The 17,910-nt window shown below is 47.3% G+C and overlaps 1 protein-coding gene across 1 annotated transcript; it reads left to right on the top strand.

Moving 5' to 3' along the window:
• The first annotated feature begins 3,695 nt into the window (after positions 1-3,695).
• Positions 3,696-12,605, top strand: LOC147080871 (zona pellucida sperm-binding protein 3-like). Its single transcript, XM_085981056.1, has 9 exons — positions 3,696-4,136; positions 4,700-4,815; positions 4,903-5,006; positions 5,097-5,274; positions 5,379-5,505; positions 10,561-10,649; positions 10,734-10,855; positions 10,931-11,065; positions 11,144-12,605. Exons 1-9 carry the CDS (start codon positions 3,735-3,737, stop codon positions 11,266-11,268), a joined length of 1,398 nt encoding a protein of 465 aa, XP_085837182.1. The 5' UTR covers positions 3,696-3,734; the 3' UTR covers positions 11,269-12,605.
• The last annotated feature ends 5,305 nt before the right edge of the window (positions 12,606-17,910 follow it).

The following is a 17,910-nucleotide window of genomic DNA, read 5'->3' as shown; positions in this document are numbered from 1 at the left end:
GAGTGTTGATTGTATGAAAACCCAATTCCAGTCCTGTGACTCCTGACTCCATATTGGCTTCTCGTTCTCGGCAGGTGATGTGCGTTCTGAGCTGCTTCTGGTCGTGGCTGTGACGTTGGCAGCTGGGGTCCTGATCTCCACCTCTCTGGTGGCCTTCCTACTGTCCAGGAAACACAACTGAATCCTCTCCCTCAATTGAGCTGCTTTATTTGTCAAAAAATGCTTCAATAAAATTGAAATGTGACTTGGTTGAGTTACAGTCTTTGGTGTTGAACTGGTTTTTAAATACACTGTCATGGTGGTTTGACCTAAGTTGTCTAAATGACACTAGACCAGTTTTGGAGGCCTATATTTAACTGAGAATTTCACCACACACCGCTCAGTTTTGGGTAGTTGAAAGTAGGCATTTGCACCTGGAATAAGATTGTGGCCTTAATAGGATGGCAACTGGAATCATACAGCACAGAAAGAGGCCATTCGGCCCATCGTGCCTGTGCTAGCTCTTTGAAAGAGCTCTCCAATTAGTCCCACTCCCCCCGGCTCTTCCCCATATCCCTGCCATTTTCACCGCTTTGTACTTATCCAATTCCCATTTTTGAAAGAGACTATTGAATCTGCTTCCACCGCCCTTTCAGGCAGCGTGTTCCAGATCACAACTTCTTCTTTATATTAGAAGTCTCCTCATCTCTGGCTCTCTTGTCAATGACGTCACTTACTAACCCTTCTGTCAGTGGAAACCGTTTCTCCTTATTTACTTTAATCAAAACCCTTACCATTTTGAACCCCTCCCTTGACCTTCTCTGCTCTAAGGAGAACAATCCCAGCTTCTCTGCAGTAATATTGTGACCTTTGTAAAGGGATGAAAGCGATGGGGAGCTTCTGCCATCTTTCTAGAGCGAGTAGATGGGGTTACAGACACCCAGCTAGGAGTCCGCTGTGAGAATGTTCCAGTCCCACATCGGGGTCAAGAGACTAGACCAAAGCAGCATCTCCTTAATTGGCCATCTTGCTCCATGTCCACTGGCGGTAGGTGTGTCTTGGCCCGGTACTGTCACTCTGCTGGCTCTGTTCCACATTTAACATCCCTTAAAGGTTAGTTACAATTGCCTTTTTGAATATAGTGATGTAACCTACCACCCACCATCACACATGGGTGGGTAGTGGAATCAAACAGTGCTGAGGGGATTGGTAAATGATCAATTATCTTTTTCATTGCACTCTGGCTTCTGGTGCATTTCCCCCACCCGCCCAAAATCCTTCGCCCACCCCACCTCCCATCACCCCCTGTTGGTGGCCGTGCCTTCAGACATCTGGCACCTCAGCTCAGACATTCTCTCCCTAAATCCCTCAACCTCTCCTCCTAATACATTGCTTCAAACCTACATCAGTGTCCAGGCATTTACCTGTCCTAATGTCTCCTCCTTTGACTCTGTCAGGTTTTTGTCTGATTTACGTGAGTTGAATGCTTTGCTTAGTTGAACATTGGGCGGTGTAACAAGGCACCACTGCAACCAGATGGTGAGGATAAAGGGGCAGGAATATAAGATGGCCATTAACAGATCAAATTAAGAATTTAGGAGGACATTCTTTACACAGAATGTGGAACATGGAGTGGTTGAAGCAGATATATTTGGAGTTGAGATACAGGTCGACCATGATCGAATTGAATGGCAGAACAGGCTCGAGGGCCTGAATGGACTCCTCCTGTTCATTTGTAAAGGAGGCTGGTAGCATAGATGAGGGAGGATGAAATAGAGGGCTCTGTGGGGTGGGGAGTTAGATAGAAAGCAAAGCACGCTCTACGCTGTCCCATCAAACACTCCCAGGGCAGCGAGAGTACGGGTTAGATACAGAGTAAAGCTCCGTCTACACTGTCTCATCAATCACTCCCAGCGCAGGTACAGCATAAGTTAGATACTGTTGTGTCCCCTTGTGTTTTTATTACTATGTAATACAGGCACTTTTAACTCATTTCTGGTTTACAGCTTTTACTCAGTGCTTTCATGATGTTGCTGCCGCATGGTGCGGAGTGATACAAGATGTCCGACCTTGCACTGTGCACTGCCTGACACAGTGTGCCACATAGCAGTATAAATGCACTAACCAAAGTAGTTCCATATAACAATGTAACAAGTAGTTCCATTTAACAATGTGATAATATAACGATGTAACAGATACAGGTTACAGCATGAGTTAGATACAGAGTAAAGCTCCCTCTACACTGTCCCATCAAGCACTCCCAGTGCAGCTACAGCGCGGGTTAGATACAGAATAAAGCTCCCTTTACAATGTCACGTCAAAATCTCCCAGGGCAGGTACAGCACGGGTTAGATATAGAGTAACGCTCCCTCTACACTGTCACTTCAAACAGTCCCAGGACACGCACAGCATGGGTTAGATACAGAGTAAAGCTCCCTCTGCACTGTCCCATGAAACACTCCCAGGGCAGGTAGCGCACGGTTAGATACAGAGTAAAGCTCCCTCTACACTGTCCCATCAAATACTCCCAGGACAGGTACAGCACGGGTCAGATACAGAGTAAAGCTCCCTTTAAACTGTCCCATCAAACACTCCCAGGGCAGGTACAGCATAGGTTAGATACAGAGTAAAGCTCCCTTTAGACTGTCGCATCAAACTCTCCCATGGCAGATACAGCATGAGTTAGATACAGAGTAAAGCTCCCTCTACACTACCCCATCAAACGCTCCCAAGGCAGGTACAGCACGGGTTAGACACAGAGTAAAGCTCTCTTTACAATGTCCCATCAAACACTCCCAGGGCAGGTACAGCACGGGTTAGATGGAGAGTGAAGCTCCCTCTACACTGTCCCATCAAACACTCCCAGGGCAGGTAGAGCACGGGTTAGATACACAGTAAATGAACAATTGACCCAGCAACAACTGCTGTTAGCGGAAGAGAGTTCCAAACCTTTCCCACCCTTTGTGTGTAGAAGTGTTTCCTAACTTCACTTCTGAAAGATCTGGCTCTAATTTTTAGGCCATGTCCCCTTGTCCTGAACTCCCAACCGGCGGAAATAGTTTGTCTCTGTGTACCCTATCGGTTCCCCTTAATATCTTGAAAACTTCAATCAAATCACCCCTTAACTTTCTAAATCCCGAGCTTTTCACCATTGGGAAAGTACGCTGATCTATCCTTTTTCGATCCAAAGTGGATGACTACTGTATTAATGGTGCCCATCAAAATGTGCCCTTGTGCGACTCTTTCAGGTGGGGGTGATTGACCAAATTGTAATAGGCCCTCGTGGCAATAAATCCATCAGTTCTGGCATTTTTTTCCTTTTTTTATTCTTCTTATTTTTTCTTTTTTTGTCAAGTTTTATTAAAAGTTTTATTAATTTACAGTTGATTAGTTTAACCAAAAGAGCACCCCTATTGGTCGAATGTTTTCTTAAGTTACAGTCAATTGCTTTAATCAAAAAGAGCAGTCAAATTTGAAATTAGTTTGTTCAGGTTCCTTTAAAGTTTTATTTATTTACAGACTAACTGGTTAATCACCCACACATAAAAGTGTACAGTTGATTGGTGTAACCACCCAATCAAAAGAGTCACTCCGATTGGTCGAATTAAAATAGGCCCTCCTGGCAATAAATACATGAGTTCTGGCATTGGGTAGAAATTGTGGAGCTTGGGGTTAATTGGCTCAATGTGACTGCAGGTTGTGTGTATAAAAGGTGCTTGTTGAGGGGTGCAGGGATAGTTGAGTTGTTTAGTATCATGGGGGATTTTGTAGTGAGGGGTTTGCTCCCAGTGCTGGTGTTAGTTGGAGCTGTTTGTTCCTCTGATATTTGGCAACAGTTTGGGGGCCAGAGGTTTCCATGGAGAAGAGTAAAAGCCACCCCTGGGCCTCAGCGAGTCCCTTCTCCTGGGTCTCCCTTTGGCTCCGGTTTCAGTGTGTCTGAGGGGCGCAGTGTGTCTCCACTGCAGACTGTGAGGGTGCAGTGTGGAGAGCACAACCTGCTGGTCAGGGTACAGATGGATTTATTTGGAACCAGACACCTGATTAAAGCTGCTGACCTGACCCTGGGGACGGCAGGTTGTCGGCCAACCGGGATCTACTCTCAGAACCACACCGTCCTCTTTGACTATGGGCTGCATGAGTGTGGCAGCAGAGTGAAGGTAATGTGATTCCTCAACTCTTGCTCTAAGCTTGGTGGCTGGATTAGACCCAACTCTTTATTCCTACCTTTGGTGAAATGTCATTGATGTTGAGGAGATTCCTGTCTCCTGCTTTTAAATCCTCAGACTTGTGTTGAATTATGCATTGTCCTTGGCTTTAACTGGTCTTCCTGAGTCTCCAACCTTGTGATCTCAGCCCTATTGGCCTTGAGCCTTCACTTAGTTCTTCAAACTTTTCCTTCCATACATCTTGTCTTGTGGATTTTCAGGTCCCTGGGGATTCAGTTTAATGGTTCAGTTATCTACAATATTCAGCTTTTGTCTCTCTTTCTCTCATACAGAGGAGCTGCGATTAAAGGAGGATTTAATCTTGTTCTTTTCATTGCTCTAAATTATCAACCTGTGGCTCCTTTTATTGAAGTGAAGCTGTCCTTTCATTGAGTCTTTATTCTGTTTAATTGTCTTGTGCTTGCAATCCCCCTCCTTGCATTAGCGACTGAGGCTGCACAACTTCCAACCACCTGAGTAGAATGTTGTCCATTTCTGAACCTGATGTCTTTCAGATGTCTGGAGATTTCCTGGTCTACGCCACCCACCTGAACCACACCCCCAAGGCCCATGGATCTGTCATTGTGAGAACTAATGGAGCTGTCGTTCCCATTGAGTGCCACTATTTTAGGTAAGATTCTTTACACTGTCGTGAATAACGTCTACAGCTGGTGTAGTTCTCTGACCTTGTCCTAAAATGGCTCCATTGTCTTTCCAGGAAGGGCAATGTGAGCAGTGACCCGATCAAGCCCACCTGGATCCCGTTCAGCTCCACCAAGTCTGGAGAGGGGCTTCTGTCATTCTCTCTGCGCCTAATGAACGGTATGTGATGGGTGGATGGGGAATGACTTCCTGTAGTCACCCACTGGCAGTTGTACCCAGTCTCCAACCCTTGTCCCTCTTGTACTTCAGATGACTGGCTCACAGAGCGCACCTCGACTGTCTACTACCTGGGTGACCTCATTCACATTGAGGCCTCTGTTTCAATGACCAACCACATGCCCCTGAAGCTCTACATTGATCGCTGTGTCGCTACGTTGAGCCCAGACACGGACTCCACCCCGAGATACAGCATCATTGACTACAATGGGTAAGGAGCGCTCTGCTTTCTCCAGCTGGTCCTGTCTCAATGGCTTCTCTTGATTCACTCAATGTCCCTTTTTAAAAAAAAAAAAAAAAAAATTATTTCTTCAGTTGCCTCCTGGACAGCAAAGCTGAGGACTCCTTCTCAACCTTCGTGTTGCCAAGAGACGGGCGTGAGCTGGACAAGCTCCACTTTGACCTGGATGCGTTCCGCTTCTTTGGAGATGACCGTTCCTTGGTAAGAGGAAGCCGACCATTGCAAAGTATTTACAGCCATTCTGCATAACTGGCTTGTGCTCCACACGAGTGTCCTCCCACGCCTCTTCATCTAACTCCAACATATCCTTCTATTCCTTTCTCCCTGATGTATTTATCTAGCTTCCCCTTAAATGCATCTACACTATTTGCCTCAAACACTCCGTGGTAGCGAGTTCCATATTCTCACCACTCTGGGTAAAGAAGTTTCCCCTGAAATCCCTCTGCTGTATATCCTGTGTACTCCTATGAATCACTAACATTACCCACTTTTCTCTCTGTTTCTAGCCAGCTTGCTATCCATTCTGCTACTTGTCCCCTGAATCCACCTGTTCATTGAGTTCCCAAGTTGGGAGGTGTTAAGTCTGTGGGTTGTATTGTAAATAATCCACAGACTCCACGATTAACAAAATAAAACCGGTCTTTACTATTCAGAGGTTCGGGCGATTCTGCCCTAGTTAACGTATCACAACCCTTATATACTGGTGTGGTCACTATCGGTATTACAGTATACATGAGCCAACAAATAGTGCCACCCTAAAGTAGTGCTCTTAAAGGCGAACGGTTACATTCAATAGTTCCCTTAAAGGTAAACGGTTACATACACAACACTCCTCCCTTTTTAGCTTATTACTTACAGAATCCCGTTAAACATACAATCTTCAACTTTATATATACAGTTTGCAGATATACTCTCGATGGAGTCAACGTCATATAACTTCATGTTTAACATAACATAATAACATATATAACTTCATGTCAAAACAGATCACAGATTCAGTCTCTGCAGGAACAGTTGCAACATACTTTCAGTGGAACAGTTTACAGGTTCAGTCTCTGGGAACAGTTCGTAAATTCAGTCTCTGATCTTAATTCGTTCCAGACAGCATCTTTTCGTAGTGTTTGGCCGGAGGTTGTAGAAGTAGTAATATTTTAAACAATTATTATCTTCGGCTTCTTCTATTTCTCTCCTGCCTTTTTACAACTCTTGACGTTCCCATCTTCTCGGCGGCCAGCTGTAATGCCACCAACTCTCTGTTCTTTAGACCTTAAGTGCTTCCTCCGGATTTCAGCACTTTGGGAGTTTCCCTCACAATTTAGGCATACCACATCCTCGTAGTATTCAGTGTCACTCAACAGGTCATGGTCACATTCGGGGTCATCCTGAGTTAGTCCATCGAGAGGCCCTTCTACTCCTTCCTTACCCAACTGGACGCTATCCGACTGCTGTTCCTTCTCTATCTCTCTTTCTTTCCGTCGTAGAGCCACCTTCTCCCAATGTTCCGTAGACTTTTGGTGCTCCTCCATGATTTCTGCACTTTGGGAGTCGAAGTTACAAGCTGGGCAGGACAGGACATCGCAATTTTCGGTGCAGTCCACCAGGTCATGGTAATATTCGGTGTCGTCCTGAGCTAGGCCAGCTAGAGGGTCGTCTATTTCCTCCATACCCAGCTGGACGTTAGCCAGCTCTTGTTCCAAATCCAGACATCTTTCCTGAAGAGACTTCTTCATGTGTACCTCTTCGTCCAGCTTTTTCTTGGCTTTCAGCAAGTCGTTTACTAATGACCTCATTAGTGATTTTAATACTTCAACTTCCTTCAATAATTTAACGAGTTCTGGGACATCCTGCATTTCATGTTCTGCCATGTCTTCCACCACTAATTTTTCATCTATGGATGGAATCTTTACCGATGAGTCAGCCTTGGCCTGAAGCTCATCAAACATTTCCTGCAGCCTTTGGACTTCTTGCTCATGGTCAACCTTCAGTTGCTCATGTGCTTTCACCAACACTAGCTTTTCGGAGGTTGCCAAGTTAACCCCTTCCAGGATTGTAGTCTGGGCCTGTTCATACTGTTCTTTCAACTCGTTACACTCTGCTTGCAACAAGTCGTAGAGATGAACTGGAATAAAATCCTGGCTTCCTGAAGATTCCTCTGCAATTGGTGTTTTTGCAATTTCCTGTTGGAGTTCAGCCAAGGCTGCTATGTTATCTGCCTCTCGAAGTCTCACTGCCATCAATTCTTCTTTATTCTTGCAGTCTATCTCAGCCATCTCCCGTTTACTCTCTTTTAACTGAGTGAGTAGCCCCTTATTCTGGGCTGAGAGATATTTCACCTTCTCCTGTAGACCATAGCACTCCTTCTCTGCTCGACATAGCTGATTTCTGCTGATTTGGTTCTGTGTTTCAAGTTCCAACATCCTTTGCTTAGCTGCTTTCAGTTTCGCCTCAATAATCCCCTCTCGCAACATATTCACATCAGGTAAAGAAGCGTTTCTCTCTTCCATGTCCAAGATTTGTTTCTGCATCTCCTTAAGAGCACACTGCGATTCAACTTCTCTTAACCTTGCCTGCACTAGCTCCGTCTCTAATTGCAGAACAAAATCCTCAGTGTAGCGTGGTTTGCCCTTCTGCTGTATCTCTAGATCATGCAAATATTCTAACTCCTGAACATCATAAGGGAGATGTGATCGGTAATTGGTCACGATGGCTCTATGGTCGCTCTCTCTGCTTGAGCCAGTAGGTTCTGTTGTCTTTCCAGACTCTCCCATTCGGTGTCATAGAACTTTTTCATTGTTTTCATCTCTTGTACGAGGCGGTAACTTAATTGTTCTAATTGTTGTTGTACTTTGACACAACGTTGAGTTTGAGCCCGGTGTTCCTCCGTAATGCATATGTCTGTAGCTTGAACAGACTCAGAATTCTCTCTTTATGCACGCCATCGATTTTCTAACCTTAGTCCGTGAGTTCATGTTAACCTTGTTTTTCATACATAAGCTGGACTTATCGTCTTCCGGCTCGGAGTCTGAGCTGCTTGTCTGCACCGAGTCCTCACTCGTCATTGCTTGTAGGTAGTGCCATTCCATGTCTATTTTCTGCATCCACTCCCGCCCTAGGAGTGGTGGTCCTCCCTCAGGTAGTACGTACAAATTCATTCTTGGGTGTACTTTACCCCTATCTCTCACCTTGACTCTTATTTTCCCCATGGGGTATACGTTATGCCCCGTGTATGTCTGATACGAACTTGGTATTTCTTAAGGGTATGTGAGAGAATAGTCGGTGGTAGTCCTTTTGGTTGATGACTGATACAGCTGATCCCGTGTCCAGCTCCATTCGTACTTGGACTCCAGCTATTTTTAGTGTGACCCAGATCGTCTGTAGATCAGTCACTTTACCCACATTGTGGATTCTCAGACTATCCAACTCCTGGCTGTTTGGGTCTGAGTCTGAATTTTGTTCGTCTGAACTCTTTCCAGCCACCTGATGTACCTTGTTGTACTTTTCTTGTGGTGGTGGCTTCCTTTGCTTGTTGGTCTTCTTTCCGGACCTGCATACCCTCGCGATGTGACCCAGTTTGCCACATTTCCTGCACTCCTGGTTCTTAAACCAGCACTGATTCTGGTCGTGTGTTGTCTTTCCACAACGGTAGCATTTGGAAGTGCTTGCAGTAATTTGGTCCACCCAGAGTGCCGCTGCCTTTTGCTGCATTTCCGCCGTTCCTTTCGCTGCGGCTTCATGCGATGAAGCTATGAGGACAGCCCTGTCCAGTGTGAGGTCGTTTTCTTCCAGAAGTCGCTTCTGCGTTCCTTCTTTGGCCAAGCCGCATACGAACTTGTCCCGCAGCGCCTCTGTCAAATTCCCTCCAAACTGGCAGTATTTCACTAGCTTACGCAGTTCGACTAAGTATTCTGCATTGCTTTCATCTTGCCTCTGGGTTCTGGCGTAAAATTTAAATCGTTCAGCCAGCATCAACGGTGTGGGGTTCAAGTGATCCTTCAGCACTGCTACGATCTCTTCGAAGGTCTGGTCCACTGGTTTAACTGGTGCTATTGGATGTTTCAAAAGCCCGTATGTTTTTGCTCCCATCGAATTTAACAAAGTTATTGCCTTGTCGTCGTCCTCAATTTCGTTGGCTACGCAATATATTTCTATGCGTTCCACATACGTGGCCCAGTCTTCTATTTCAGCATTAAAATCATTAATATTTCCTCGCTTAGGCATCTTCTTCTCTTTCCGAGAACAGTACAAGTATTTCTTTACTTATTATTAATTTTCTTCTCTTCTTGAACACACCAGCCTTTCTGAAAATTCTAATTAATTTTCTAAGATAGCGGTTTCCCGCTTCTGTCTTCCCCAGCGGTTTTCCCGCGAAAAATGGCGGCTTTCCTGCGCTTCTCGCTCTCCCCGCCCACTTCAATGGCGGTTTTCCCGCGCTTCTCGGCGCTCTCCGCCCACTTCAATGGCGGTTTTCACCCGTCCCCCGACGCTGACTGTCAGCCCGAGTGCGGCCCGTATCTCCTGTGCGATCGCTGGTGCGCCGCCTGCCCGAAGCGGTTCTCAGCCCTTATCACCGGTGCGATCGTTGGCCCGCTAAGCGCCTCTCGCTTGCACCCTCCCGGGCTCTGGCTCACCCGCTCACGCGTTTCACCGCGGCTCTTATCAGGGATTGCGATCGCCCTTATCTCCCGATCGATGGCCCGGCTGCGCCTCGCACTCCAAAGCGGCCCGGCCCTTATCTCCCGATCGATGGCCCTGTACCTCTGTCTTCCCAGCCTGTTTCTCCTCACAAGCTGCCTGGATGTCTTCTGCTCTGCAGTGCTCAGTCGCTGATGGAGGCTTCAGGGTCCTAATGCCTGTCACTTCCAGTGGGGTGGTGAGATTTGAAACCTTCAACGTCCTGTTTGTGGACGAAGCCGCCGTGAAATAACTGCCGCAGAGTTCGAATCCGACTCGTCGCCAATGTTAAGTCTGTGGGTTGTATTGTAAATAATCCACAGACTCCACGATTAACAAAATAAAACAGGTCTTTACTATTCAGAGGTTCGGGCGATTCTGCCCTAGTTAACGTATCACAACCCTTATATACTGGTGTGGTCACTATCGGTATTACAGTATACATGAGCCAACAAATAGTGCCACCCTAAAGTAGTGCTCTTAAAGGCGAACGGTTACATTCAATAGTTCCCTTAAAGGTAAACGGTTACATACACAACAGGAGGGAGTCACTATATAATGACTTGTGTTGACTGTGTCCCTCAGATTTTCATCTCCTGTCACCTGAAGGTTGCTGCAGTGGATCAGAGAGATTCCATGAGCAAAGCTTGTACTTTCCAGAAGATGCAGAATGTGTAAGTGCCCCCTCTCTCCCTCAGGGATGTGTTGTGTGGGGAAGTGATGCCCAACCTGATTGTGAAACTGATTCTCTTGTTTAGCTGGACCCCATTGGAAGTATCCAACAATGACGTTTGTGCCTGTTGTCACTTGGGCAACTGCAGTGCCACAAGGGAGTTTGGATTTGATTCCAGAGCAAGGAGGGATCTTGCACCTGACGCTGGTAGGACATTGATTGATTCTCTAGATGTTGGAGGTTGCCCTTTACCCTCTCTAACTGGAATGTTTGATATTGCAGGGAGTGATGCTGAATTGAAGTGGGAGGGTGAGGCCTCCCTTGGACCCCTGGTCATTCTGGACACTGATGTGACAGACCTGGCAACTGAGTCCCTTAATGAGGTTGAGCAACGGATGGAGGAGAGGTCTCCAGGTGGTGAGTTGGCCGACTGCTAGTTTCCATTTCCCCCTCAGTATTTCCTTCACTCACTGTTGGTTTCTCATTGCTGTTTAGGTGCGGAGTCTGAGGTGGTCCTGATGGTGGCCCTGACTGTGACTGCTGTCTCTCTGATCTCTGCTTCGTTGATCGCCTTGTTCCTGTACAGGAAACACAAGCAAACCCTGCGCAACAACTTGTGATTAATAAAGTGAAATTAGCAAATCTGTAATGGTTATTGCTTGCATTTGGTCATTGATCAAGGCTGGGGATTTGCATTCTGAATATGGGAAGTTTTCCATATTTATTTACTTCCATTAATGATTCTTGACCCAGTGGCATGCCTACTGAGTGTATTTAAGCTTTTCACCAGATATCAGGCTACTGGGGTATCTGCCCCATTTCACTAGTTTATTAACAGCAACTTGGAAGTGTTTGCCTGGAGCTAGTTATCTTGGCCTGCTGTTTGTCCCTTGTTAAGGAGGTTTGCGGGGCTCTTGTGGCGTGAGGTTGGTGGAACTGATTGTTGAGCCCCATGAAATTGCAATGTTCCTGGAAATTTTAATGCTGGGATTAGCTTATTACTAGAAGTGGAGGTTGTTTAGTCCTCTATAACTGACTGGGATAATGAGTCTAAATGGGGTAGATGTCCATATTCTAAAAATGATAGAGGCACTAGTGAGGGTGCAAAACATTTACTAGGATGATGCCAGAACTGAGATTCGACTTACTAGGAAAGATTGACCTGTTTGGGTTGCCTTCTCTAGGAAAGAGAAGGCTGCGGGTGTTTAAAATTATGACTTGGTTCGACAGGTTAGATATCGAGATGTTTCCACTTGTGGGCAAGACCAGGACTAGGGGCCTGTAACTACAAGGTAGTAACTAACTAATGACTCCAATGGTGAATTCAGGAGAAACTTCTTTACCCAGAGAGTGGTGAGAATGTGGCTGTCGCTATCACGGAGTGGTTGAGGCGAATGGTGTAGCTGCATTTAAGGGGGAGCTCGAAGCATGAGGGAGGAAGGATATGCTGTTTGGGTGAGATGAAGGGTGGGAGGAGGCTCGTGTGGAGCATAAACACTGGCGTGGACAATTGGGCTGAATAGCCTGTTTCTGTGCTGTCGATGGCTTGTTAACCTGCAGGATTAGTCACCTGAGGAATTGCATCTCTGAAGGCCCCTTAAATGGCTTTCGGTGTTGGCCGTGGCTCAGTGGGCAGCACTCTAGCCTGAGTCGGAAGGTCGTAGGTTCAAATCCCACTATAGAAACCTTGAGTACAAAAGCCAGGCTGACGCCCCCAGTGCTGCACTGTCGGAGGTGCCATCTTTTCGGATGAGAAGTTAAACCGAGGCCACTTCTGGCCCCTCGGGTGAATGTAAAAGATCCTGTGGCACTTTTGGAAGAAGAGCAGGGGAGTTCTTCCCTCTGACCAATTATTATCCATCAGCCAACATCATATGATCTGGCCATTATCACATTGTTTGTAGGCTCTTGATGGGCTGCCATGTTTCTGACAATAGTGACTACATTTCAAAAGTAATTCATTGGTTATGAAATGCATTTTTTAATTTGTTCATGGAGTGTGGGTGTCACTGGCAAGGCCTGCATTTATTGCCCATCCCTAGTTAGCCTTGAGAATGTGGTGGTGAGCTGCCTTCTAGTCCAGTTGGTCAGTGTGCTGTTGGGGAGTTCCAGGATTTTGACCCATTGACGATATACTTGCAAGTCAGGATGGTGTGTGACTTGGAGGGGAACTTGGAGGTGGTGGTGTTCCCATATGCCTGCTGCCCTTGTCCTTCTAGGTGGTAGAGGTCACGGGTTTGGGCGGTGCTGCCGAAGAAGCCTTGGCGAGATGCTGCAGTGCGCCAGTGCTGGAGGGAGTGAATGTTTAATGTGTTGGTGTGACATCCTGAATCTGGGTATGGTGCTGTATAAATAAGATTGTTCTTTCTAAACATCTGACGTGAGTTTGGGACCTACAGTAAAATATAATTATCCCTAACCAACATACTAGGTCCCCAATTGGGATTCAGTTGCCGTACTGGATCTCCAACAGCAGGTGGGGATAGAATCCATACCAACTTAACGAGCACAGTTTTGTATCTCTCTTGTGGCTGACCCTGGTCAGTGAATGCTGGCTGAAATCTGCAGTAGAACTGTTGTCAATATTTAACCACTTACATATTGATGTAGCCCCTTCAACGTACTGAAATGTCCCCAAGGTGCTTCACAGAAGCCCTATCGAATAAAATTTGACACCAAGCCACATACGGAGATATTAGGGCAGATGACCAAAAGCTTGTTCAAGAGGTAGGTTTTAAGGAGGAGGGAGCGCTGGAGAGGTTTAGGGAGGGAATTCCAGAGTTTGGGGCCCAGGCAGCTGAAGGCAAGGCTGCCAATGGTGGAGCGATTACATAGAAACATAGAAGATAGGAGTAGGCCGCTTGAGCCTGCTCTGCCATTCAATGCGATCATGGCTGATCATCCAAATTCAGTACCCGATCCCTGCTATCTCCCCATAACCCCTTGATCCCTTTAGCCTTAAGAAGTGTATCCAACTCCTTCTTCTTGAATATATCTAATGAATTGGCCTCTGCTGCCTTCTGTGGTAGAGAATTCCACAGGTTCACCACGCTGTGGGTGAAGAAATTCCTCCTTCAGCGACTGGTGCACAAGGTCACCCAGGTCTCGTTGCACTTCCCCTTCTCCCAATCTATTGCCATTCAGATAATCTGCCTTCCTGGTTTTGCCACCAAGTGGATAACCTCCCATTTATCCACGTTATATTGCATCTGCCATGCTTCTGCCCAATCACCCAACCTGTAAATCATCCTGTAGTTTCTCGGCATCCTCCTCACAGCACGCACACACGCCCACCCAGCTTTGTGTCGTCTGCAAATTTAGAGATATTATATCTAGTTCCCTTGTCTAGATCATTAATATATATTGTGAATAGCTGGGGTCCAAGGACCGATCCCTGCGGTACCCCACTAGTCACTGCCTTCCACTCAGAAAAAGACCCGTTTATTCCAACTCTTTGCTTTCTATCTGCCAACCAGTTCTCTATCCAAGTCAGTACCTTGCCCCCAATCCCATGTGCCTTAACTTTACATACAAATCTCTTATGTGGGACCTTATCGAAAGCCTTCTGAAAGTCCAAATACACCACATCACAGAATCACAGAAACCCCACAGTGCAGATAGAGGCCATTTCGGCCCATCGAGCCTGCACCGACACCTATCGCACCCGATCCCCGTAACCCCTACACCAACACATATCCCACCCTATTATTGAACGCAGCAACAGCCCGTGGCGCGCCCAAGTGGTGGTGGTAAGGGGTAGCGAGAAGAAACGGATGGTGATCGACTATAGCCAAATGATCAACAGGTACACCCAACTAGACGCCTACCCGCTACCCCGCATATCAGAAATGGTGAACCAAATCGCCCAATACCGGGTGTTCTCCACCATCGACCTCAAGTCAGCGTACCACCAGCTCCCTATCAGACCAGAGGACCGCCCGTACACCGCCTTCGAGGCGAACGGACGCCTCTACCAATTCCTCAGAATCACCTTTGGGGTGACGAACGGGGTCTCGGTCTTCCAGAGGGAGATGGACCGCATGGTCGATGACCACCACTTGCAGGCAACCTTCCCCTACCTCGACAACGTCACCATCTGCGGTCACAACCAGCAGGATCACGACTCGAACCTCGAGAGGTTCCTGAAAACCGCACAAAAACTCAACCTCACTTACAACGAGGACAAGTGCGTTTACAACACCACGCGCCTCTGCATACTAGGCAGCGTGGTGGGGAATGGGGAAATCGGACCAGACCCCGACCGATTGAGCCCCCTACGGGAGCTGCCCCTGCCCAACACTCCCAAAGCCCTGAAAAGGTGCCTGGGGTTATTTTCTTATTATTCCCAATGGGTCCCCAACTACTCCGACAAAGCCCGCCCCCTCTTGAAAGCATCCTCTTTTCCGCTCTCTGCTGAGGCCCACGCTGCCTTCAAAAGCATTAAGCGGGATATTGAGCGGGCCACGCTACAGGCAGTGGACGAGAACACTCCCTTTCGAGTGGAAAGTGATGCGTCTGACTTTGCCTTGGCGGCCACCCTCAACCAGGCGGGGCGGCCCGTAGCTTTCTTCTCGAGGACCCTCCAAGGGCCCGAGATCAGACACTCCTCCGTGGAAAAGGAGGCCCAAGCCATCGTGGAGGCAGTGCGCCACTACCTAGCCGGCAAACGCTTCACCCTACTTACCGACCAGCGGTCGGTAGCGTTTATGTTCAATAATAAAGAGGGGGAAGATTAAAAATGATAAGATTCTTAGGTGGCGGATCGAGCTCTCCACCTTCGATTATGACATCATTTACCGGCCAGGGGCCCTTAACGAATCCCCCGACGCCCTCTCACGAGGGATGTGTGCCAGCGCCACCGGGGATCGGCTACAGACCCTCCACAACGACCTCTGCCACCCAGGGGTCACGCGGCTGTTCCACTTCATAAAGTCCCGTAACTTACCCTACTCGATTGAGGAAGTTCGGTCTCTGACCAGGAATGCCGCACTTGCGCTGAGTTCTCCCTTATCTATTTTACTAGTGACGTCCTCCAAAAATTCCAGTAGATTAGTCGAGCACGATTTACCTTTTGTAAATCCATGTTGACTTTGTCCGATCCTGTCTCTGTTTTCCAAGTGCTCTGCTATTACATCTTTTATAATGGACTCTAGCACTTTCCCCACTACCGATGTCGGGCTTACCGAGACCTGTAATTCCCCGTTTTCTCTCTACCACCTTTTTTGAATAGTGGGGTAACATTAGCTACCCTTCAATCCATGGGTACTGTTCCAGAGTCCGTCGAATGTTGGAAGATGATCAGCAATGCATCTACTATTTCTAGGGCCACTTCCTTAATTACGCTAGGATGTAGATTATCAGACCCTGGGGATTTATCGGCCTTCAATCCCATCAATTTCCCTAACACCATTTCCCTACAAATACTGATTTCTTTTAGTTCCTCCCTTTCATCGAACCCTATGTTCCCCGACATTTCTGGGAGGTTATTTGTGTCCCCCCTTGTGAAGACAGAACCAAAATATGTATTTAATTGGTCTGCCATTTCTTTGTTCCCCATTATAAATTCCCCAGTTGGGGATGCTCAAGAGGCCAAAATTGAAGGAGCGCAGAGCTTGCGGAGGGTTGTGGGGCTAGAGGAGGTTGGAGGGATTTCAAAACAACGATGAGAATTTTTAAAATCAAGGCGTTGCTTAACCGGGAATCGATGTAGGTCAGCGACGGGTGAATGGGACTTGGTGCGAGTTAGGATACGGGCAGCTGAGTTTTGGACGGCCTCAAGTAAATGGCGTGTAGTGCGTGGAAGGTCAGCATTGGAATAGTCGAGACTACAGGCGAATAGAGATGTGGCAGTCAGTCTCACCTGGGTTTAGTGAGTGTCTACACAAAGCCTCATACACAACATACAAAAAGTTGATGTGCATTCACACTGAAGTCTTCCAATAAATATGTATAATCACAGAAGTGCTTGTTTGAGTAAACCAGTTAACATTTTATACACAGCCAGCACACCTCGCCTCACCCCGTAAACAGCTGCCATCAAAGCCCAGTTGCTGTATTATTTTGTCGGTCTGTGCTCGGATTAGCAGCCCTCCAGGATTGTCCCAGAGTCTCCAGGAATTAAAAGATTCATCTCTGGGAGCCTGGCACGTCCTGAGTTCATGATAGGTGCGGTATTCCCAGAAGGTTGTGGGTTCGAGTCCCACTCCAGTGACGAGAGCACATTAATGCAGGCTGACACTCTAGTGCCACTGCTGAGGGAGCGCCGCACTGTCGGAGGTGTCATCTTTCGGATGAGACGTTAAACCGAGGGCCCGTCTGCCCTCTCGGGTGGATGTAAAAGATCCCATGGCCACTATTTTGTAGAAGAGCAGGGAGTTATCCCCTGGTGTCCCAGCAAATATTTATCCCTCAATCAACATCACTAAAAACAGATTATCTGGTCATTATCACATTGCTGTTTGTGGGAGCATGCTGTGTGCAAATTGGCTGCCGTGTTTCCTACATTACAACAGTGACTGCGCTCCAAAAATTACCTCATTGGCTGTAAAGCGTTTGGGATGTCCTGAGGCTGTGAAAGGCGCGATATAAATGCAAGTCTTTCTTTCTTTTACAGGCGACTTTGGGCCGATGGTTCCCAAAGCTCTCCACCCAATGGGGGCACTCTGGTTTGGTTTTTGGTTGATGACATCACCCAGTGTCTTCCTATTGATGGTTTTGGAGAAGGTCAACCCAATCTCTGCCTCTTTCTTTATCATAGGCAACGGCCTATTAAAAGTCAACCACGTGCTCCCTTTTTAAAGGGTCGCAAACGATAAGGTCTGTAAATTAACATAAATTTGAAAGGAACCTTAACAAATCAAATTAAAATTTGGTTGCCGGGGGTGATGATGCACTCCATTCTCCGCGGCGCCCACCGGCCGCGGAAGGCCTCAAGCGTGCCAGTGGATACCGCGTACTCCATATCCAGGGCCACCCGGGCGCGAACGTGGCCGCGGAAGAGAGGCAGGCAATCGGGCAGCTCTTTCCCACCCTCTTTCCAGTTGCCTGTTGACACAGCCGAGGCGAAAACTCCCTTTCGTCTTTTGTGTCGCCGCGAGATCACCGGGACAAGATCCGGTTCAACCTGGATGCGTTCCGCTTCTTTGAGGATGCCAGGGACCTGGTAAGAGTTGGCCAGATGTTGGAAGGTAAGACGGTGAGCGTTGACGCTGAGTAACTCCTGGATGTGTCTCCTGCAGATCTTCATCAGTTGCCACCTGAGA

The sequence above is a fragment of the Somniosus microcephalus genome, unplaced genomic scaffold (assembly GCF_052327205.1).
Source record: "Somniosus microcephalus isolate GS21.2 unplaced genomic scaffold, FLI_Smic_1.0 scaffold1059, whole genome shotgun sequence".
Classification (NCBI taxonomy): Eukaryota; Metazoa; Chordata; class Chondrichthyes; order Squaliformes; family Somniosidae; genus Somniosus; species Somniosus microcephalus.
Note: the sequence above shows the minus strand (reverse complement) of the source record. Positions and strands in the feature narration are given on the sequence as shown.